The sequence below is a fragment of the Neolamprologus brichardi genome, chromosome 11 (assembly GCF_056152115.1).
Source record: "Neolamprologus brichardi isolate AB-2024 chromosome 11, ASM5615211v1, whole genome shotgun sequence".
Taxonomy (NCBI): domain Eukaryota; kingdom Metazoa; phylum Chordata; class Actinopteri; order Cichliformes; family Cichlidae; genus Neolamprologus; species Neolamprologus brichardi.
Genome location: NC_142114.1, coordinates 29,201,837 through 29,225,888, shown reverse-complemented (window position 1 = coordinate 29,225,888; position 24,052 = coordinate 29,201,837). Strand labels below are relative to the sequence as shown.

The 24,052-nt window shown below is 38.9% G+C and overlaps 2 protein-coding genes across 3 annotated transcripts; both read right to left on the bottom strand.

Annotated features, from left to right (window-relative positions):
• Positions 1 to 344: 344 nt before the first annotated feature.
• rab25b (RAB25, member RAS oncogene family b) lies at positions 345 to 14,167 on the bottom strand. 2 transcript variants are annotated; one of them, XM_087848507.1, is made up of 6 exons: positions 14,075 to 14,167; positions 13,881 to 13,983; positions 5,770 to 5,965; positions 3,312 to 3,505; positions 2,198 to 2,278; positions 345 to 962 (listed from the first exon to the last, which is right to left on the bottom strand). In XM_087848507.1, exons 2-6 carry the CDS (start codon positions 13,915 to 13,917, stop codon positions 847 to 849), a joined length of 624 nt encoding a protein of 207 aa, XP_087704633.1. In that variant the 5' UTR covers positions 13,918 to 13,983; positions 14,075 to 14,167; the 3' UTR covers positions 345 to 846. The 2 variants fall into 2 exon arrangements, with proteins under 2 accessions (XP_087704633.1, XP_087704634.1); XM_087848508.1 differs by having other exon boundaries at positions 13,881 to 13,959; positions 14,075 to 14,165.
• A 4,079-nt stretch (positions 14,168 to 18,246) lies between these two features.
• lamtor2 (late endosomal/lysosomal adaptor, MAPK and MTOR activator 2) lies at positions 18,247 to 23,770 on the bottom strand. Its single transcript, XM_006801806.3, has 4 exons — positions 23,568 to 23,770; positions 22,242 to 22,404; positions 22,006 to 22,095; positions 18,247 to 18,800 (listed from the first exon to the last, which is right to left on the bottom strand). The coding sequence occupies exons 1-4, from the start codon at positions 23,633 to 23,635 to the stop codon at positions 18,744 to 18,746; spliced, it is 378 nt and encodes a 125-aa protein (XP_006801869.1). The 5' UTR covers positions 23,636 to 23,770; the 3' UTR covers positions 18,247 to 18,743.
• Positions 23,771 to 24,052: the final 282 nt, after the last annotated feature.

The window sequence follows — 24,052 nt, the reverse complement described above, 5'->3', positions numbered from 1 at the left end:
ACATTTTTAGGTGCACCTTGTGAGTATTAGCTTGGACTGCCTCGGTGTGGCAGAGATTCATCAAGGTACTGCAAACATTTCTCAGATTTTGATCCATATTGACATGATAACATCAAACAGTCGGTGCAGATTCGTCAGCTCCACATCAGTGATGTGAATCTCCCATTCCTCTGTGGAGGGATTTGGGTACAGTGAATTCCTTTAGCGTTCACGTAACCAGTTTGAGATGGTTTGAGCTGTGTGACATGGCAGGTTATCTTGCTGGAAGCAGTCATCAGAAGATGGGTGCACAATACCCACAAAGGGACAGACACAAAAACACACAGTGGGTAATTTGTCTCCATTTATTTCTTAACAGATATGTAATCAGTCTCATCATAGATAACCAGCCGGAGCACACGCTCAGCAGTGACAGCAACACTCACAATGAATACAAACATTTCCACCAATCAAGCTGCTGATTATAAGAAAAAACATGGAACCACGTGTCCTCATATTTTAGACATCATACAAACTATGATGTGTCTTCAATTCCCCGAATGGATTTTAAATAATCTGACAGGTAACACAGATTAGTTTCACCTTTGACCTTTGTTCAGTAGTGAAGAAGTAACTTAAAAGACTGCTGGTGGTTTCCAGCTCCATCTGTTCACATTTTTCAACTGTCGTTTTAATGCATCTTACCACCATGCCGGCTCTACCACTCTTAAATCAGTCAATTCAAAGTTGCAGCATTCAAGCCAGAACCATTTGTACTGGTGCCTGAAGTTGCCTCCAACAAATTCCAGCTCGGGGCACAAGGAGGAGTCCCCCACCGTGAGGCCCGAGTCCTGAAGGATGGTGGGGTCAGATGTTCTTGCAGCAGGACTTCTTCTCTGTGTCTTCTGCTTTAGGGCTGTTCAGGGTAACTGCACTCATGGGGCCTCGGACCACTTCCTTACTGCTTACCTTCTTGTGAATCTCTAATGGCGCAGAAAGAATGAAAAAGTAGAAAAGTTGTTAACAAAATAAAACACATACGCCAGTAATACCATGGTTCTGGGCCGCACAAAAGGATAGAAGGCTATGATTAGAAATGTGCTAATAACTGGCACGTCCACCGTGATTTTCTATGCTATGTAATAATCAGCGCTCAAACCTTTCAAAAATGTGGCTCCACCACTGTGCTTGACAGTTGGTCGGAGGTGTTTGTGCTCATATATCGGGTTTGATTTGGGTCGTCTGTCCAAAGCACATTGATCCAGAAAATGTGTGGTTTGTCCAGGTGCAAGAGAAAAGGCTTTCTTTTCATTACTATTCCAAACAAGACACACTTATTCACTCTTGTTCTAATTAGACTGTCATGAACTTTAACCTTTAGCATGCTAACTGAGGCCTGTAGTCTCAGAGGTAGCTTTTGGTCCTTTGTGGTTTCTCTTAGACTTGCATGATCTGATCTTGGGGTGAATTTGATGAGACCTATCCTCCTGGGATATCTGCTAACTGCCTTGAATTATTTCCACTGCACAATGATGGACTTTAAATTGTTTGTAAACGGGTTTATAGCCCTTCTCAGGAGTTGCTTCTCCAAAATGTCTTTCCTCCATGGCACCTGAATGCTCCAGGCGTGCGAGCCTTTAATACAGGTGCTCACACTCGCTGATGATCAGCTGATAGCTGACAGCTGAAGTGCATTTGAGTAGCAACAACCTCTTAATTCCTATAAAAGCAGTGCGGGTTAAGTTTTGTCAGTTCTGCTTATATTTACACTTTTGTCGTATAATGCTATCATTGTTCTTCACTGGCTTTTGTTTACTGTGTCTTTTGTCTTCTAATTGGGATCATTTTCATCCTTTTTTATTGTATATTTAATGTATTCTTTTAGATTATTTAATCCCTTACCTTCCTGCTTTTCTTTTTCTTTATTTAATTTTTATTGTTTAGGTTTCTGTAAAACATTTGCCTGTGAAAAGCACGATATAAATAGATATCACTGGATTTCCTGCTGTTTCTGGAACATATTCTATATTGGAAAGAGGAACTGACCACAGGAGTGGAAGAATTGGTAAGAGTAAGGGTAACAGATGCATAATTTATAGTAAATATTCATAAAATGTAGGAAAAGGAAAGGAAAGGAGAAATGGTATTCATTTATATCAGGAATATAAAAACATATGAAGCATGTATAAAAATAAATAAATATATATATATATATTACCTGCTAGGACAGTGGTAAATGCTGCTTCTACATTTGTAGAATCCAAGGCTGAGGTTTCCAGGAATAAAAGGCCTTTCTTCTCTGCATTAATAATGATACAAACGTTCATGATTAAATTCACATCTGTGCTTATTTTATTTTTCACTTTTATCAAATTGTGTCTCCAGTTTTAACATTGGGGTGTTTGAAACGCGCTCTATAATAACATTGCATACTCTAGCTTTAATCAAACAACAGGAAATTAGAGCCACAAAGAATGATTGAACAGGAATTTGACTTGATTTCATAGACGCAGCAATAGTCTCCATAATTATCAGAAATTAAATTCTGCTGCAGTCCTGGGTGCGAGTAAAGCAAGCACAAAAGTGAAAACATAATCATTTTACACAAAAGTTGATAACATTTCAAAAACATCAAAGATGTTTTGCTTTGGAAATGAAATGCAGGCGCAACATTTCTTAGTCTTTATAATTCTCTGACACACGTCTTGGGGTTTGAAGCTGCATTTGAACATCATTATATGTTGGAAACATGTAAATGGCAAATGGCCTGTATTTGTATAGTGCTTTTCTAGTCCCTAAGGACTCCAAAGCGCTTTACATATCCAGTCATCCACACATTCACACACTGGTGATGGCAGCTACATTGTAGCCACAGCCACCCTGGGGCGCACTGACAGAGGCGAGGCTGCCGGACACTGGCGCCACCGGGCCCTCTGACCACCACCAGTAGGCAACAGGTGAAGTGTCTTGCCCAAGGACACAACGACCGAGACTGTCCAAGCCGGGGCTCGAACCGGCAACCTTCCGATTACAAGGCGAACTCCCAACTCTTGAGCCACGATCGCCCCTGTAGAATTTCACAACATGTTCTTCTTTAAAATCTCAATCTCCTCTTCTTGCAAAAATCATATTTTTGCTTTTAGTTGTTGCTAAAAACAGGAAACGTACAGCTGACAGCTTCTGTGAAATCACAGAGATCCTTTCTGTAACTTTTCTCTCAAGTGAAATGTTGTTTTCAGTTTTGTTTGGGCAACACAGAAAATTTCCATTAACGGTAAATAAAACAGAACACATGCACTAATTTCTAGGTTTAGCACTTGTTGACTTTGTACCTGCAAAGTCTTTGGCCTCCTCAGTGGGCACTGATCTCTCTGACTCCAGGTCAGTCTTGTTGCCTACCAGCATTACCACAATGTGGGGGTCGGCATGTTCGTAAAGCTCCTTTAGCCAGCGCTCCACACCCTCGTAGGTCAGGTGTTTGGTGATGTCATAGACCAGCAGGGCTCCAACAGCACCTCTGTAATACCTGTTAGGATGAGGCAGCCATTACAGTTGCACACAGAAATCTTTATGCTTGAACTAAGCAGCTAAATGACAGCAATAATTATGAAGTGATTTAAAAATATCAGACTAAAAATCATCAGTGGTCCATCATGAATCCTCAAGAGTGACATCGTGTTCATAAGGAGGGAGTAGATGGCCATATGAACTCAAGTACTTATGGTATTAGCTTCAGCTGTCGCCAGTATGGAAGCATAATAGGCAGCTCCTGCCGCCGTCCATTGAAAAAAATTAATTAATGACTTCTGATTGCTCTGAAGTTACGAACCAGTCAATACTTCCCCGACAATCACGATTCTGCTCTCCTCTTCCAGCAGCGTAATTAATTCCGCTTTAATAGGTTTTAGCTGCTTGTTACAGCACAAATGGGAAATTCCATGGGAGTGAGAATTTGCATACTGGAATAAGTTGGCAAGTAATTACTCAAAAAGCCACGCTGTCAGAAAAGAGCTAATCCAGTGGTGTAGCATATCCTCAGATTTCCCCGTGTCTTAAAAATAAAACGGACATGGTTCTATTGTTTTAAAACCCGTTTCCACACTCTTAATCCTTCTAGTTTAATTAGGGAAGAAAAAAAATACTGAATCAGTTGGAAGAGAGAAGCACTGAGGGCTGAGTGTTCAAATGAACATCGCTGTCCTAACAAGTGGATTTTAAATGTGCCAGTTGGAAAGAAAATGGAGACAAGAATGTGCTTGTGGTTTTTCAGGTAATGCGGGAGGTAACCGAGGATCAGCACCTGTCCTCGTGGGTGTTTTGGCTGATAACAGCACCGCCTTAAGATGTCGATATACAGGTTTGCTAAGCAGCAGGAAAACAAGCGTGTGGACTGCGAAAGCATTGTGCGTGTCGGTTTGCAGGTGTGCATAAAAGTCGCACATTTTTAAGATGCGTTCTTAATGAAGAACACATATTAGTGACAAAAGAAGATTGCAATGTGAACCATTATTTTATACCCACCAGTTTAGATTAATAAACTTATTTTAAGACAAGAGTTGCACATACTGATTGTTGATTTTAACAAACGCTGATTCCAGAGTTTTCTGCATGTGTTAGCCATCAGATACAATGGCAACCTGCCCTGACCTATGAAAACTGGAGTCTAGTTTCCCCTATCCCATATGGACTGATGCATTGACTTAGATAAAATAGGGTCATGCAAGATGACATGACTGTAGGTTACAGCCTCCTAATGTGGACTTTGTAGGGCTATAAAATGGGACTGTTGTATGACAACACTGATGTTGACAGACATAATGGTGAGACTGTGGTGACAGCTGACAAGAAGGCATTATGTGACATCCTGGAAAAAGAATGTAATGATTTTTTCTCTGGACTGTAGCGTTATTCATTAGTGAATTTAGCTGTTTCAGCCCAACTACGCTGGCCAAGTGGAAAGCAAACTTGGCCAGCTCGTCTGAGGGAGTTGCCTTTGTGTGCTGTTGTCACAAGCACAGGACTTTTGTCACGCCTGCTCCTGCACAAGGACACAGTTGGTATGCGTAGTTGAGTAGAAAGAAAGTAGTTCCTACAGGAACCTGATCACATCGAGGATTTGTGTTTTTTTGAGTAACTTGGTTATGATTTTTAAAAAGAAACATTAATACCAAGTAATCCAAATGTAATTTGTTGCAATTTGAACAACACAATGAAAGTGACTTTTTTCACTATTTGTAAGTGAAGAAAAACATCAGGAGTCTCCACAACTGATATCTCCAAAGATGGGAAACAAATATGAAAATGACGTAAAGCAAACATGAAGCCAGGGGGTCGGAGTTGGCCTGGCACAGACTTCAATCGGCACACTGGATGTTCACAAGTTGTGCAGATTTTCCTACTGATAAAGACTTCCCCTGTAGCCATTTAGGCTATGCCAAAGTAATTAAGTAATAGAGAAACAATTAAAAAAGTGCTTTTCACTATCTACTATAGAAATTTGTGATTTGTTTTACAACTCAACAGTTTAAAAAAGGACATTTTCTGTCAATTAACAAATAACAGAACATAACTTGTTCACAGTGAAGGTTTACTAACACGACATCTGCAGACTGGTTCTTGTTGACATTGTATTTTGATAAGTAGGAATGAAAGTTCACATCCTGATTTGAACAATAACCCCTATTATGCATGTGCATTTTATAATTACAATATAATTACTGGGTAGTGAGCTACCATAACCTACTGTAATCATTCTCATTTATTAGTGGGATATTAGTAGTATATACTCACGCAGATGTGATGGCCCGGTATCGCTCCAGCCCAGCAGTGTCCCAGATCTGAGCTTTGATGGTGAAGTTGTTGAGCTGCACCGTCCGTGTGCTGAACTCCACCCCGATGGTTGTGCGGCTGTCGTGGTTAAATTCATTTTTGGTGAAGCGGGACAACAAATTGCTCTTTCCTACACCAGACTCTCCTATTAGAACCACTGCAGAGGACAGAGAGAAATATTAATTAGACATTTATTTTTTTGTTGAAAGCCTGCACTCATTGCAAAACTAACCAAGCCAATCCCCCGAGATCCACTTCATCCTTTACAACCATTTTTGTCTCATGCCTAGGTGTGTCTCCTGTAGTTGCTCCATAAATCCACAGTGTTTGCTGTCTGACATTGGGCTAATTGCACAATCAGGAAATAACTTCATGGTGAAAGAGTTAATTATTTGAGCTAAAGCACGCAGAGGAAAGAATGCAGATAGAGGGCAAACAGAGTTAAACGCCTCTGCTTAGTTGTAGTTTGTGGGGTTTGAGTATATCTCAGTGTTCACTGGACGAGAGGGTTATTTGATTTATTGACAGCAGTAAATAAGTGTGACAGTTTATTTTTTCTTTCACAGTTTTTATCCAATTTGGCTTTAGGCAGTGTTTTTATTTCTGAGTGAAGCTGTGCAGCACACAGATCTTCAGCTTTTTCTGGGCTGTTCATTGTTCTTGGTGGGACTGATTAATATTTTTAAAATGTATTTTCTTTTAATGCGCTGCAGATTGTGTTTTTTTCTCCTTCATTTATAAATTCTGTGAAACACACGTTTCCCTCCTGGAAAACTGAAAGCCTTTGGGGTCTTTTTTCTCTTTTCCACGAACAAGCCGTCGTTTTTGGAAATAAAACCATCTGCAAAGTTATTCCAAATCAGGTGGAACGAGTTCAACAGCTACTTCCTTTTTGCCAGAGCAACCTACCTACTGAGTAAACAGGGGAAGTAACACGGACACCCCCTGTGTACATGTCAGTGACTAATATTTGGGTTTCAGTTGTTAAGTAGCTGACTCAGAGAAAAAAGAGGCTTGGCTTAATTGACAAAGATAAAAAAGTACGACCACACAAAGAAAACTGAAAAAATGAGACCAGTGAATAACTGGATAAGATGAAGTTACATGTAACTGCTGTAGATTCAGTGAGCCAAGGTGTTATGACATCTTCAAAGCCATTAATTATGACCAGAGATGGGCAGTAACGCGTAATCTGATTACTTTTTTCAAGTAACGAGTAAAGTAAGGGATTACTATTGCAAAAACGGTAATTAGATTACCGTTACTTTCCCGTAGGAACGCTGCGTTACTGCGTTACTAAAACCGTGATTTTTTTGCGAGAATGTCTCATGACAGTGACGTAAGCGAGTGACAACAGCTGTGTGCAGATCAACAATGGATCATATATCGAGTGCAGGAGAGAGTATGAGCGTGCAGCGTTTAAAGCGTGGAAGTACTGACCTTACTTTGAGTTTGATTCCATAAAAAGTGACAAAAACATTAGTGTCCGTTGTGCGTGGGAAGAAAACTTCTTTTTACAGCGAAAAAACCCTAAACTTCCAAGCAAGCACCGAGTAGCTACGACGTAATGGGAAACTCACAGAGAAACTGCCATATCCTTCCACTGACCACTGCGGCACACCTGCACCAGGGTAACCCTCCGCCTACCCCACTCCTGCTTTACAGGTGAAAATAGAGCAACAGGACCGCTAGTCTTTGACTTTATTTATTTTCTGCTGTGTTTTACTTGCATCTATTTGAAAGACTGAATGTAAACACACAAAATATTTTATTTTATGTGCTGGAATGTGCAGAAAATAGGTTTAAATGTTAAACTAATTTCTTCCAGTCAGAGAATGTTGCAGATAATTTAATTTTTGCTTGATGCATAAAGTTAAAAGATTAAAACTAATAAAACAAGTTTTAAAAAGAGACTTTTCCATTTGATTACATTTTGTATGATGGATTATGCAGAAAAAGTAGAATTGGGCTGAAAGATCTATCGCTTTATCACCTATTCAGGTTGTAAATCGTGTTTTTAAAAAGTAACTAAGTAACTAAGTAATTAATTACTTTCAAAAATAAGTAATCAGTAAAGTAACTGGATTACTTTTTTGGGGGAAGTAATCAGTAATTAGTTACTGATTACTTTTTCCAAGTAACTTGACCAACACTGATTATGACATACTGTTTTTGGTATTTGTTAACCCCGTCTTGTTCCTAATCTCAGCTTCAGCTCATTTAGTCATTATTAACGAGGAAATACAAGCCTGATGTCTATACTTCCTGCCCGGATGTGGCTCTAAAAAATGTAGTTTTTCTGTATCTTTATCTGTATTTTTATCTTTATCTAGATTAGTGTAAAGAAATACTGAAGAGGCAAAAAAACTACCCTGCCAATGTTGTCCCATAAAACTAAACCTACTCAGTGCATCAAATGTCATTTTGTAAAGAGTTTCTAAAGGTGTTTTAAGGGGTAAATCAGTGAAATTTTAGATGTGGTAGTGAATAGATTTTTTGGATAGAGTCAGCTGGCCATTTCTATCCATGCACATTATAAAGAAACATCAATGCAAGAAGTTATTCAGTGGTTTAGTGAAACTTTTCTTAAGTTTGAGGTGAGCTAAAAACCCCACCAATGACAGAGATGGGTTACCTGGGCAACCAGAGCCTGGACCGATCGCTATAGTGACCAGCCGTCCACAACAAAGAAATGCGTGATGTCCGGGTGTACACATGTCCAAGAATAAGAGGATTCTACAAAAGTATTATTTATTTATTACATAAATAACTAGAGAGACTATGATGTGAATATTAAAGTAAAAGTTACATTTTAACAATGTTTTAAAATTACTGCGCAAATAAGTTCCATGGAGCTCTACACAGACAGCTGCTGAGTGGTAAGTCTGCCTTTGGAAACAGGGATGTAAAGTAAACTGGGACTGTTGTCCCAGGAGGGCCATACCAGTAAGCTTATACATATGCAGAATTGAGTTCAGCTTAGTGGTGCAGCCCTCCACAGCAGTCCCAGGCTCTCATATGGCCCCTTGGAAACATTAATTCCCCATTCATCAATCGAACTATTACAAACGTGAAGAGCTTATTTCTCCCTGCAACTGCATGGAACATTTAAATCAAGAATTCTCAAATAACAAAAGATAAATATTAAAAGAGTAATTTTTTTGTGTATATGTGTAGTTACTGGGAAATCTAAAGTACTTAAAGATTTTTATCAGAAGACTAAATTCAGCATTTGCCAGTTTAAACTCACATATGCTGAAACCTGTTATTTTTAGAGACAGACTCTCAGCAGGGTTGAAGATATTTAAAGTAAAGACGTGATCAGTTCTTCACCTTGATAGCAGTAAATTGTTGACTGCATGAACACATTATTGGAGCTGCAGCAATGCTCCATTACCACGCTAAATGCTGAGAAAACAATCTCACCATAAGATCTAGTTCTTCGTAACTGTTCTTCATCATCAGGGTTGCCCAGTCATGCAACGTGTTAATTTTCCACTTCCATCTGCTGAAAAAGCCGGTGTGATTTAAAATGTCAGAGCAGTTACTAATTTAACTGTGGAGTGAGACTTTTTTTTCTTCTTTTCTAAGTCTTGCGAATGAACTTTGAACCTTGTCTAACATCCTATCCAACAGCCAACAGCTTTCAAAAATGTGAAAAAGAACTCCAACAAAACCAAACAACAACTGAGCAAAACTCCATCTGCTGTTTTGGATTTATTGAAAGCTGCAGAAAAGCTAATAAATTCTGAGAGATTGTTTTCTCCACACTGCTGTTTCCTTGAATCAACATCAGTCAGGCTTTGAAAATAATTTGTTTTCCTTTTTTTTTTAACTCTCTGAGCCACAGGACATAAAAAGTGCTGTTTTCCAACACCTGCTGAGTCCCATAAAATCTAAAAAGACAAATAAGTGAGCTGTGCCTATGTTTGACCTGAAGTCTGAGGTCCTGCTGAAGAATATTTTAGGTTATTGTTCACCAAGATAAGTGTGCTGCTTTTGCTCCCCCCTTTTCTCCTTGTCTACTGAGTAACTTCTAATGCAAACAATACCCCATGTTTCCATAGCGACACAGGACAAGCGGCCTTCGAGCACGTGGCCGGTCTGGTTTGATCCTGAGGAGGCCAAAAGCTTAAATTTTCACTTGCTTTGCTTTACTTTGCTGTCATGACCTTCAGGCCTGGAAATGTAGTTGGTGTAATGTACACAGTGCTGCTGCAGGTCGAAACTAAACACCTTAACGGGTGAATGTAGGGTTCACTTACAGCAGTGGGAGGAGCTTGTGGTCTGCTGGTCAGCCCCCAGGAAACACTTCATTTGGGGCATTTTGCTGAAGTTTTATACACCAGTTAGGACCTTTTACATGTTTATGGTGCAAAGGCTTCTTTTTGTTTCTTTCTTTCTTTAAGAAAAATAAAAATCAGGCATGAAGCTCTCTGGCATTCTGCACCATTGTCATGTAATTATTCTCAGCTTTTCTATTTAATGTTATCCCTCCCGTTAGCACACATGTGGGTATGATTAACTCTTTGGTCCCTGTGAGAGCTGAGGCTTCTGTATGATATCAGTTTTATTTTGTTTGAGCAGCAGCCTGGTTCAATATGCACGTAGAGCCAAACCTGCTGTCATTTCTAAACACCTGGACTTTATAGCTCAAATATGATTTTGCAGGATTTGTGTCCATGCTCGAAACTCTCTGCAGTTGCAAATGCTTCGGGATGATTTTTATAAATCATTTACATTTCAACTGGCTTTAAATCTAAGGAGGACAGGCAACATTATCTTACGATTAGTCAGCAAACTAGCAAAAACACTAGCAATAACTTACTCTACTAACTACATTTTCCACAAAAGGTTCAGTAATAGCGCTTCCACCACCACATTATTTATTATATTTTATTACGATGCCATGCTACACACCCTACAATGTTTCCTGTAACCCAAATATGATGCATATAGTGTATGTAGTGTTCTTTTCTTGTATATTGTTTTATTTACTTTTGCACCTTTGTAATCATAATTCTTAATTTTATTGGAGGACAAATGTGTGTGTGTCACCTCAACCCTGCCTTCAGATTTACAGTTATACTTAACAATACCAAAACCACATTCAATTATGTACATAAGCCTGCTAATTAATTTTAATATCTAATTACCTAATTTTATTTAAATTTATACAGCAAAGCGTTTTAGGCAAAATGAAAAGACAGGAACACCAAATCACAACAGCCGTCGGCTTGAGGCGACTGCTGTTGTGATTTGGCGCTAGATAAATAAAACTGAATTGAATTGAACACTAATACAACCTCCTTTTCCAAAAATCTGCTCAAACTGATTTCACTGATTAGTTTCTTTGAGCTATCGCTGGATGGATTGAAGCCTGCACACACGCTGAAAAAGGCCACTAGTTTTGGTTTGGTAGATTTGGTTTCCTGGGAAGTTTGTTAACATTTATCAGCCAGAGAAACATCCTTCACTGTGAAGATCAATACTGCAATAACGAGTGTCCATTAGAAGCAAAACTTCCAGGGGAAAAAAGATTTTTAAAACCTCATTTTGGTGAGAGCTCTTTTCATAAACACAAAAACTTTGTGGTGGTGGTGTGCTGCTGTCGCTCCTCGTGCATGCAGTAATTTGTCCTTCAGCAGGATGCATGATGGTTTACAGTGACTGGATGGTGACCACTGGTTGCACACTACTTATTATGAAGCACAGTTAGATACTTTTAGTGCACTATTTAGGGAATAATGATACTTGGTGAATATCTGAAGATACACCCATGCTTGCTAACACCTTAGGCCAATTAACCAATTGACTAACATGTCTTTGGACTTTGGCAGAAATCTGGGGAACCTGGAAAAATCTCAACACAGACCAGCAGGTTCACACCCAGATCACTGATGCAGTCAGGCGGCAGCACAAACCACCGTGCTACCCCTTTGTAGGAGTTACTATGAGTCACATTTGCATCTCATTGCCTGTAGGCCTTTTTCACAACAGATTATTTGTCTTGTCAAAGCAGGAAAAGCACAGGTATGGATTTCACTGCACTAACAATGACCCCAGCTTCATTAAGTGTTTCAGTAAACTGGTCCAGTGAGCCAGCATTCACAGTGCTGGGGCTCTCCTTAAGCAGAAGACAGGAGTCATTAATGTGATGAATTCACTTGTGGCTGTGCGCTGATAAATTAAAGTGTTTGCTGTGAAAACACTGTGGAAGGAGTAGCCAACACACGCCTGCATGCTTTGGTTACAATAAATGTTTATTGATTGATGCAGTTGTGCAAAGCCCCCTTTGTCCTGTGAAGTGATTAAAGATTAAAGTCTTTATCATACCGACAGTTTTTGTGGCAAAGCTGTGTCAGGATTTTTAAGATTCTTTTTCGGTTGTTCTGATTTTATCTGGGAATCCATAATAATACCATTTGCTGGGTGAGTCTGTGTGTGATCCCAGTGCCTTTGGAGGCAAATGTAGACCTGAGGTAGGGGGTCAGTGTGTGGACAATGAATAGTTGCTGTAGCATCTTAATAAATAAAAAGCCTGCTTTTATGACTTGTCCTGCCTATTATACTGAAATACAAGGTGAAGTATATTTTGCACTGTAATGTTCTGCAGTCGCGTCCATCTGGGCACAAAAAGCGTGGGCGTCTGCAGGGCTTCGTGTTCACTAGCTGATTTGGAAACTCACATTCATGGAAGAGGAAACTCACACTAGCATGACAGTACGTTTCAGACTGTTTTTTTTTCTTTTTTGGATATGATGTCACAGAGAGTGGGTTGCTCTTTCTGGCTGTGGATGCAGGAGACCCACTGTGCTGTTCCACCCTCCTCCGAGAGGGGACGACGTTCAGAAATAAAATGTATACATTCTAAATGGGAGGGAAGCTAAAACTGAGGGGCTGATCCAAGGCCCAAACATGACTCATGCAAAGCTACTTTAATTCCAAGAAAAAAGATGATAAAGGTGAGCTCATTAAGAGAAATTCAGCACCTTAAGCAGCAGTTAATTCGTTTTTCCATTAATTGGGAGTCTGTGAAAGTAGACGGTACTAAAGTTGGAATAAATAATAAAATAAAATAAAATAAAATAAAATAAAATAAAATAAAATAAAATAAAAATAAATAAATAAATAAATAAATAAATAAATAAATAAAATAAAATAAAATAAAATAAAATAAAATAAATAAAATAATAAATGAAGTCAGTGTGTATGGAAATGACTTAAGCAAACAAAAAAAATGTTCTCTGCCCATAGCAACAGCCCCAACTTCCTGAATGTAAATTTTCAATGTAAATTTGAATCCATAGACTGTATATAAAAGATGGCTACAGGCATGGTGAGGTCACCCACTGGTTTTCCATTCTGCTTTTCCAAGCTTCTACATTAGCGCTTTGGTCTGGCTGTTAGTTGTCTTCATTATTATTAATATTATTATTATAGCCCCGGTTGTGTCCACTCGGTTGTTGTTGCTGGTCTTTAAATGCTACCACGTGGAAAAGCACGACAGAGCAAATACTTCCTCTGTTGTGCAGACTGAATTCTAAATAAAATTATTAAAATGTGCTATCAAAGCTAATTTTTTAATAACAGAACATGATTTGTTTACAGTGAAGATTTACTAACGTGACATCTGCAGACTGGCTCTTGTTGACACTGTAGTTTGACAAGCAGGAATGAAAGTTCACATCCTGATTTAAACAATGGCCCCTATTATGCACGTCCGCCCACAGAAACAATATGCTGAGATGATGATATCACTGCAGTACTGCTCGGCTTTGTTGTATTTCACCTGGAGCAAATATTTCAAACAGCTGACTGAGCTGCATCCAGAGACGTACTGTACGTGCACACTGTCGCGCATCACTGTGTGCCGTTTATTACTGATCTGTGGCATTCTGTTGACACTATCATGCATACTCCTCTGCTCTTGTTCCTGGAAACTGCCAAGTTAATCATAAACAAGGAAGTATAATTTAGAGTCCAACTGGACATTACTGTGTGATACCTTTCTGACACTTTGGGAATATTCCTGGTGATTGACTAAAGCGTGCAGAAGGATATGTACTCACCCTTAAAGACAAAGTTGTAAGCCTCATCTGACCCCATGTTTTGTCCATTCAGTGTTGCCTCCTCCCAGTTTACAGCAGTCTGATCACAGGATGTAAGATGACACTGAGCAGAGACCAAAATCAGCTTGACTTCAGGGAAGAAACTGGCAGCAAAAAAGGTTTTAACACGAGTGGCAGTCAACAGCTTCCCTGACCTTCACATTCTTCCCCTCCCGTGTGAGTTAAGAGAAAGCTGACTTGTTTAAACAGGACATGTGGAGCGTATCCAGGTCGTTCTCCTGCAGCAGGCGGGGCCTGAGTCAGGAAAAGGCAGAGCAGCAGTGGAGGTGTGTCCAAATAATGGAGTCACTGCAGGGCAGGTTGGACAGGTGGGGCCAGTGGCAGGTACGGCAGAGGCGGACTCCCAAACGCCTCCTGGTGGAGGAGACGGCTCCAGGAAGCGAAACTGCCGTGAAACAGAGCTCACATGCTCCTTCAAAAAACCGTACCCTGCACCGCCACACCTGTCACTGTACATCCTGTCTGGTCAAGCTCCTGGACAATAACAGACCAAAGTGCAAACAACAAACAGACTTTCTTTAAGTTAAAATCGAGTTTCTAAGATCAGTTTAAAAGGTCGGGCTCAGTTTTTTTTTTTTTTCCAACAATATCTTTATTATTTTTTACATTTTAATGACTTACAAACAGTCCAACATTCTAAATACTACATGAACACACACTCCTCTCAGACAGCAAAAAGAAAACAAAAAAGTCGTCAGATTTATCACTCCATTAAAGGCCTAAATTTGTCATTATCCCAAATCAAATGTCATTGCCCTCAGTCCTCGTCCTCCTCAGATAATACAAATCCTTCTGCAAAATTCACAAATGGTCTCCACACCTTCTCAAAAACATCCAATTTCCTTTTCAGTATACATGTTATCCGCTCCAATGGCAAAGCCACCATCATTTGTTTTATCCACTGTGTGATAAAATGTTTTTTTTTCCATTTTAGTGCAATTAATCTTTTTGCTTGTAACAAACCCATATCCAGTGTTGGGAAGGTTACTTTTAAAATGTATTCCATTACAGATTACAGATTACATGCCCCAAAATGTATTCTGTAACGTATTCCGTTACGTTACTCAATGAGAGTAACGTATTCTGAATACTTTGGATTACTTAATATATTATCATGCTGTTTACAACTACATGAATGTACTATTGCTGTGATTTATTACTGTTACTGAAGGTCCGCGGCTCCGAACCGTAGTAAAGGGACCTCTGGCTAATACGGTGGGTTCTGTGTCGGCTCGTAGCCGCAAAATAGCTTTACTTTGTTGTCTGGGTCAACTTTGCTAGCAGAGACAGAGAGAGGCGTTGAAAGGCTGCTGCAACGGAACTTATTGTTTTTGGAGGAAAACACGAACACGGTGTACAGTCGAGTCTTAATAGCTTACTTACAACTGGGCTCGTCAGGCTCTCTTCTTGGCTGCAGTGGTTATTATTATATTTACATGCTTCCAGCTCCCGTTTTTGCTCGATGACAGCTCGTACTTTTCCTTTTTCTCCCTCCCTCGCTCACAAACACATAACGGGTATGGCAGTCCATTCTCCCTGCAGCACGGACTACACTGCCCATGAAGCTACATTCTTTAGAGCTATACCTGTAGCATTCTGCCTGTTAGCTTAGCACAACAACAACAAAAAGGCCTCTCTCACCCAGGAAACACGCAGAGAGAGAGCCTCGCCCTGTAACCATGGCAACCGTAACGCTGCCGCCTGGAACAACAGAACATAGCTGTCAGACAAAACCCAAACAGTCCTGACCCGCCACAATATGAAACAGGGAAGTACCGCCGTGTAATCCATTTATTTCAACAAAGTAACTGTATTCTAAATACCACCTTTTTAAACGGTAACTGTAACGGAATACAGTTACTCATATTTTGTATTTTAAATACGTAACGGCGGTACATGTATTCCGTTACTCCCCAACACTGCCCATATCAATAAACATTCTGTCACTTTTTGTGTACCTCGTGTTTTCTGGGTACAATCCCAGAATAAGGAAGCCAGGATCCAAAACAACCTCCTTGGATAATATTTGTTTCATAGTTTGTGTTACTGCAACCCAAAAGGAGCCAATCTTCCTGCAATCCCAAATACAACGCCAAAAGTTACCCTTATCTTCATTACATTTATTACAAGTTTCTGGAATATTAGAGTTGTACTTATTTAATTTTTCCGGAGTAACATATATTCACATTAACCATTTGTATTGCAACAACCTTAGTCTAGAATTAATAGTTTGTTTATGAGCTTTTGCGCAAACCAATGCCCATTGTTCCATGGATATGCCCTTCTTTAAATCATTTTTCCAGGCGTTCAACCTTCCCAACGAATTGTCAGATGTTTTGGACCTAATCAATTTATATATTTCTGATATTGCCCCTTTTTTTGAACTGCTTTTGCTAATTATGTCTTCCAATTCTGATTTTGGTGGTTTGGTGCAGGTATTATTTTGATTTGCTCGAATGTAACTTCTAATTTGGAGATATTTGAAAAATTGCTTTCTATCTATATTATATTTATGTCTAAGCATATCAAAGGACATCATATCTTGAGAATCTGTTGCATACAAATCTTGGATTTTTTGGAGTCCTTTAATTGACCAGGTTGGGCTGAGTTTTCATCACAAACGTGTTTCTGAGAGGACAAATTAACGCACAGCTGCTTGTAGGTAATGAGAAGTCTGGTAATTAGTATTGAACACAACATCATCAACTCATTACTAAAAGAAATGAAATAGCCCAATATCACTCAGTATTTTCCTTAAATGGTACTTAATAGAAAAACAAAATACCGTACTTACAGAAACGATGATACTCAGCCTGCGTTTGCAGTAAAACATCTTCCTCATTAAAGACTTTCGTCTCCTTCGAGCAGCAAATAAATCAGTTGTCTGTTGAGAGTGATAACAGTAAATGGGAGGACGATGTGACTGCTGAGAGCGCAGATATGATACCAGTATATACAATTAAAATATTTAAATAATTGTAGGTCACTAGAAAATAGTCACACGCAGTAAAAGAAACAAATGAAATCCCGATGTGTAAAAACCTGTTTGAAATGTATATTTAAAGCAAACAGATGGGGTCAAACAATAAAACTAAGAGTATTAAACACATTCAAATTAAAGGGTTCAATAAGAAGTTACAGTTGCTGAATGAACAGCTGTTTCTATGCGCTTCCATGAAAATACGCTGCCTGTGGCCTCACAGCACCGTGACCCTGAACTGCGTAAAACGATAGATGCATGTAACAAGGTGAATGATAGAGAGCTACTGACAGCAGCCTGAGTAACGTGTCAGTGCTGCTGAGATTATTGGCACTTTATGGCAGCGGTCCCCAACCCCCGGTCCGTGAGTCGTTTGGTACCGGGCCGCGAGAGTAGAGGCTCAGGTGTGAAATGTATGGTTTTCAGGGTTTTTATCGGTTTTCAGCGTTATTTTGTTTTCGTTTTTATCGTTAACTCAGTTTTCCTGGGTCTTTTCACGTGTGTTATAAATAAATATTTTTTTCCGGTACCGGTACTAGTTTTATTTTGTATTTATCCGCGACACCTTAAAGGCCGGTCCGTGAAAATATTGTCGGGCATAAACCGGTCCGTGGCTCGAAAAAGGTTGGAGACCGCTGCTTTATGGTACTTTATTGTTTTCCTGAGTCACTTTACTTAAAGGTTGAATGTCTTATTTTTGTACTTCTGTAATTATCTCACTGCTTTTGTTTATTTCTGTTTGCGTGGTGTTTTGGACTCTGTGTTCTGAAAGCAAGCACTTCTTTGTGCATCAGCAAGCTTTATTAAAATGTTCTGTTCTTCTGCATTTGGTTCTTTTTAAATTATCTGATGATTCAGACGCTTGGAACGCCTTAAAAATGAAAATGTCATTCTTTCAGCAACACTTCAGTGTGATTTGTCACGTTTCAGTATCTGTGCATAAAGAACAAAAGCAGCTACTGACTGCTGGAACAATAAAGTAGTGAAACTTATGCTTTCTGGATTCTTGTTGTAGATGCAAGCTTGCTACGTTGCCCTTTCTGCCCCACGTTTCCATCATGTTTTCTTCTGTGGTGCCAGGAAATGAAGCAAAGCAGCGCGAGTCCCCGGCTCGTCAATGCTGCCTCTGAATTTGTCATTAAAACTAATTCCAGGGATTCAGGGTCAAAATTTTAAAATGCATGTTCAGTTTTTTTCTTTTGCCATGTTGTTTCCAGGTCGTGACCACATTTGATTTTTTTTAAAGCCCTCTGTACATCACACTGTTTTAATATACATCTACTCCTCCATCATTCCTCTCTGTCACGTCAGCGTAAAGAACAAAGATTGTGCAAATTTGAATGTACATTTCTTTTATTTAACACCTCTGAAATAATACAATCATTCTTAACTGCAGCTCAAAGAAAGTTCAAAGTTTCCACACATATTTCTCTTTTCATGAGATTTGAGCTCCTGACAAGTTTCAAAATGCTCAAATTTCTGTGTAGCCTTGCTCAGCACGCCCGAGCGAAAGCTGCAAATGAACGACTCGACTGTGGGAACGTTTGATAATGGAATCATTTCAGCAGACAAATTTAGCCAAATTTTGAAGGGAACGTATTCACAAGCGAGCGGTAAGAGTTACGCACCATACAAGCTGGTCATTTTTTAGTACAAACACACATAGATACATATATACACACGCACACACACAAAAGCTCGCCCGTTCATTGACATATATGCATTATGCATTTAGTGAACAAGCAGAGTGGCACAGTAGTCCATGAATGGATCACATGGATCACATGACATAAGCATCCAGAAGAGCGTGAGTCACATCTCGACTACGACGCAGCCACTTGAGTTAAAGGTTCCTCCAGATACTGGACCAGTGCTTCTGCCTACAATCACAACACACACAGCACAGTTATGTTTGGAATAAATACATATCTTTTCAGAATAACAAAGTATTATTATAAATAATCAATATAAATTCTACTTGCATAACAACCTTCTGATGTGAAACTCTTTAATGTGAACAAGACAACCTGTATTTCGTCGTGACATGATATTTGACTCAATACATCAAATTTTTATTTTGATCAACATAAATGTTAAATGGTGAGTGGGTGACATGTTTTACGATGCTTATAAATGTTAATCATTATCATTAAAATGTGACTGAGACTAGGGCTGCCACGATTAGTCGACTGATTTAATAGTCGACGCGTTGTTTGAAGCTTTGTAAGATCCCAAAAGACGCAGGAATAAGTAGTAGGATTTAAGAGTGTAATAACGGACTGAAACAGAAGATGGCAGCACTGCATGTACAAGGATGCCAGCTGCCGTTAAACCCCGAAGAAGAAGAAGCTGTCCCAGAATCAGTGTTGCCAACTTAGCGACTTTGTCGCTATATTTAGCGAGTTTTCAGACCCCCTAGCGACTTTTTTTCTACAAAAAGTCGCTAAAAAAAAAGACGTGAAAGCGCATATCGCTTTTACTCTCAAGAAGCAGCAGGTGCTGTAACGCAGTCAGTTCTTCTTTTATTCTTTTACTCTTATGCCGTTTTGTGGATCACAAGGTTTAAAACTACTTATAAACACACACACACAAAGTAACTCCACCAGAGTGCCTATTTCGGGTCACTTTTGCCGGTCCAAGCCCGGATAAAGGAGCAGGGTTGGAATTGTGACATTAAAAAAACAATAATTGCTAAAATAAATTTAATTTGTAGTTCTAAATAAATTCTAAATGCATTTAGGACGTTTTTTACTCACTTTATGTGTCTTTCACGATGTTATTTCTCTCTCCAACAACATAGATTGCAATTACATTAGCATGACCAATTATGCAAATTAGGTGATGACGTCATTTAGCGACTTCTAGCGACTTTTAGGACAACCAATAGCGATTTTCCTTACTGAGGAGTTGGCAACACTGCCCAGAATTCATAGCTCAGCCCAGCTCAGTTTCCAACAATGGCGGCAGCTAGTTAGTTTTAATATTACTCTTATTATTCTTTCTGGGTCACAAAATAAACGTTTAACACATTTTCAGGTGAGAATGTAGCTGTGTAAACCTCAAATATCTGCTCAGTTTATCAAGACACCACATATTTTCAAAAGCGCTCCGACGTTTTCAGAGACGTCTGTTACCCACTAGCTCGATAGCTAGCCGGGGGCTAGGCTAACTAGAGCCGTGAGAACACCGGACTCCCGGCAAATCGTTTTCAAACCCACCGCCGTCTTTCGCTACTCAGGTTAAACATGTAATATAAGTCACTTAGATAACTTAAAAGTGTTATTGTTTGGCTTTTTTTTGTATTTTATTTGTTCCTGAGTAAATCGGTTTGGCTGAGATTAAAGTTATAGTTTTTACACAGCTGAATAAACGTCAAGCAGACAGCTGATTATCAGAAGTGTGAGATGCTCCAGAATTTACTCCGGTGTCCTGTTATATTTTAGATAGCAAGGAGTTTATTAAACTTCACCAAAACAATCTGCAAATTTCATTAAAATTTAACAAACTATCATCTTGTCTTTATTTTTAGTTAGCACATACCTTAAACACTTAAAGCTGTAAGCTAATGATAGTTATATAAGAGCAGATGCTGCTGGTGCAATAAACTGTACGTTTTATGTCTAATGGATGATGATCTGATTAGTCGGCTAATCACAAAAATAATCTGTGACTAGTCGACTATCAAAATAATCGTTTGTGGCAGCCCTAATTGAGACTACATTTTAAATGTCTCTTGGAACATGTCATGAACTTGCAAGAAAATTTTGCTTTCTTGGAAGAAGAAAATTTAGTGATGTAGTATTTATTAATTAATTTATTTTTATAAATCAGCTTGTTTGAATCTATCCACAATGGAAAACAAATGGAACAGAAAGCCTTGCCTTGTTCAGACATCTGTTATCTGTTACCCGGACGTCCTGAACACAACACGAGATTAGTTAGCCTCCGGAGGCTGTGTCAGCAGATTAGCTGAAGGGTGAAGGATTAGCTGACTGGGAAAAGTGGCTAAAGTTCTGACTAAGAAAAATTGGATGCACATTCGAAAAGATGGACACAGTCTTAAAAAAACAAAAACAAAGCTCAGTCGTACTGAACTCATTATAAGAGGCACTAGTTCACCGTTACCTCTGAGTCAGACTTTTGTTAAACTAAAAGCATGTTTTGCCAAATTACATCAAACTGCTGAACTTCCTTCATTAGCAGAAATCCTCTGACTCTGTAAAAGAACTCTGAAGTGAAGTGGAGGTAAAATTAAAAACACAAAAAGCTAAAAATAAATAAATAAAAATCCTCATTGTTTCATGTATTTATGTGCAAACAAATAATGAGCCACACTTCACCCTCAGCTGTTTCCATATTAAATCCATTCTCAGCTGGTCTGGAGGCTCAAAATAAGAGTTTTTATTCATTATTTTGTTTTTGCATGCGAGAGCTTTTATATGATTTAAAGAGACATAAAAGTACTGCAATCATTCATGTTCAGTCACAGGTACTGACAATAGCAGAAGAGTAATAAGCAGCTACTGAAAGAAGCTGCTTATTACTATTACAATGTTTACGTTGATTTAAGATTTCTTTTAAACTTTACAGTAAACTGAATTTAAACCTGCCAGTCGGAAAAAATAAAAGTATTTAGTGACATCTCACAGGCTTTAGAAAAGCATGATAGGCAATAATTGTCAGTTACAGAATCAGTATATTAAACTGTTGATTCAATTGCGTCAAAGACACCGGCCGGCTGCCAAATTCAACTTGCTACAGATGTTAAGGTTTCTATTTTTTCTGTCCAATTAGATTTGACTAGAGCACTTAGTCGGCGTGTAAAGTCCACTTAAATGAGTAAAACAACATGCTGGGAAATCAGTTAGAGTCTCAGATGCTTAATAATATAATTAACGACTTATGGATTTGATAAATATTGTAAATTAATTAAATTTCTGATTTTTTTTTAACTTAAAAAAACAACTCACAAATTGACAACAAACCTGGCCCTAAATCATTAATAGAAACAGTAACAGTTGTTGATGATCCACATTCAGAATATGAAACATTATCTCATGAAAAGGCGAGAGTTTAAACTCTAACCTTGGCTTTAAGCATCCCGAAGCCCACCGTTTCTTTGGCGTACATGCACAGCAGCAGGTTGGCGACACGAGTAATGGCCACTCTTCCCTCCTGAGAACGACAATGTTAAAGGGAAGAAGACCAAAGTATCTCAGTTTATTACTTAATGATCGCTCCTCTTTTTCTCACACCACACAAATCTTTCACATATACCTGAAAAAAAAAGGAATAAAAGATGATGGAACAGCATGTCTCACCATACAATCCATGAGAATGAATTTGAGTTTGTCTTCGTTAAAGGCTTGATGGCCGTTCTTGTCATAAGCTGCCCAGATGTTGCTGGCGATAGCAGCTGTCACTCGAGCGTCGGTGTCCCCGTACCCAGAGTACGCCAGCAGTGAGCCTTCATTATTCAGTAAGCTGATGAGAAACCACATAACCAGCAGATTAATATTAAATTAATATAATAACTTTCAGAGCACAGACAAAGTTACCAACTAAACATAATATGTACTCTAACTAAGGTGTATACTACACGAACATGTATTTTATTTGCATAGGATTTCTTACTACACCATTTTACTAGGCAAGTCTGTTTAAGTAGTTTAGGACTACTTTGAAAGTTAGGACAAAAACACCAAATGTACAGCGGTCCCAGTGGTAACGGAGCACTCGGTGCAATTAGGCGAGTGGCTCCAGCAGATCCCAGGAACAACAACGGAGATCTCTGTCCAGAGGAGCACAGTCCTCGGAGCAGCAAAGATACTGTGCAGGACCCTAAAAGCTCGTCTGGGAGCTTGAAGGATAAAGAACCCCTGCAGTGGCAAGAGGTTTTTTAAAATAATTATTATCCCCATTAAAAGTGTATATAAATGGTGTCATATACCAACTAATGACAGAAAATAGTGATGACTACTTGTACAATTTTAATAGCACGAGTTGTCGATTCTAAAGGTGTGATTTTCTTTTTCAAAGAGGAATTTTGGTGACACCTACTCAGGTAAACACAACTGATCAACATATAGTCACCGTCTGTATTATCTTACACAAAAAAAAATCGTTTTAGTACATATGTGATGCCCTTTTTCCTCTTAGTGGAATATATCATTACATAAACAGTTATTTTAGTTTGTAACTGTATATTATTTTGATATAAAATTAGGACAACATTGTTTATCTACTTATTTTTGGAAATTTGACAAACAACTGTTTATTTTATGCTTAAGAAAATTAAACCCCATGTGGGGAAAAATACCTGACATTAACCCTTATCAATTATTTGGGCCATTATACTGAGACGGAGATAATGATCGGATACACTGACTATGTAATAAAGTAATCTGAAATTTGTGTTGAGCACTTTCAAACAGACTGTGCTGGTCGTGAAACATTAGAAGCTCCTTTATGCGTGATACAGTTTCATATAATAACATTTTATTCGTTATATTCAGTTTTATCGAATATTCAGAAGACTTATCATGTGTATTGCCTTTAAATTTATATGTAATCGTCAAAAAATGCACCGCTGAAACTCCAGCAGCAGTTAGCATGTGGCTAGCTTGCCGCTAGCTCGCCGTACTCACAGAGTGCTCTGGACTCCGTTTGTGTTCGCCTGGCTGAGGACCTGCGTCAGCGCCTTCGGCCGTAACATGGCTGTTCACGCTCTGATATAAGAGATCAAATATAATAACACTTATTGAATTTACGGGACGCGACGAAGAGCTTTAAAGTGCCCAAACTGCTCAGAAACACACAACCAAGTCAGCTGATTCGGTTTTCATTTCCGGGTCCGATCGCAATGCATCACGGGAAATGTAGGTATTTCAAAACCTTATTTCACCCCTAAAATACCGCACACAGACCACAACGCATGCGTCAGGGTCAGTGAAGGTTAAAAAAAGACCTGGGAGAAAGGGAGTGAGTGGATGGACGTCGTGAGGGAGCAAAATCACTAAGAAAATTATTTTTTCATTTTTTTAATACAATTTTTTAAAACACCTTTTAAACAAAATATCAAATATTCTGATAAATATAAATATCACAAAATCAGATTTTAGATCAGATGCAA

Excerpts from the sequence above, each read along its gene's own strand:
- rab25b (XM_087848507.1), bottom strand. The coding sequence starts at position 13,917 with ATGGGGTCAGATGAGGCTTACAACTTTGTCTTTAAGG. Across the intron at positions 3,506-5,769 it reads TACCGGGCCATCACATCTGC|GTATTACAGAGGTGCTGTTG; the intron begins GTGAGTATATAC and ends TCATCCTAACAG. Across the intron at positions 2,279-3,311 it reads GGAGGCCAAAGACTTTGCAG|AGAAGAAAGGCCTTTTATTC; the intron begins GTACAAAGTCAA and ends TTATTAATGCAG.
- lamtor2 (XM_006801806.3), bottom strand. The coding sequence starts at position 23,635 with ATGTTACGGCCGAAGGCGCTGACGCAGGTCCTCAGCCAGGCGAACACA. Across the intron at positions 22,405-23,567 it reads AACGGAGTCCAGAGCACTCT|CTTACTGAATAATGAAGGCT; the intron begins GTGAGTACGGCG and ends GTTTCTCATCAG. Across the intron at positions 22,096-22,241 it reads TCATTCTCATGGATTGTATG|GAGGGAAGAGTGGCCATTAC; the intron begins GTGAGACATGCT and ends TGTCGTTCTCAG.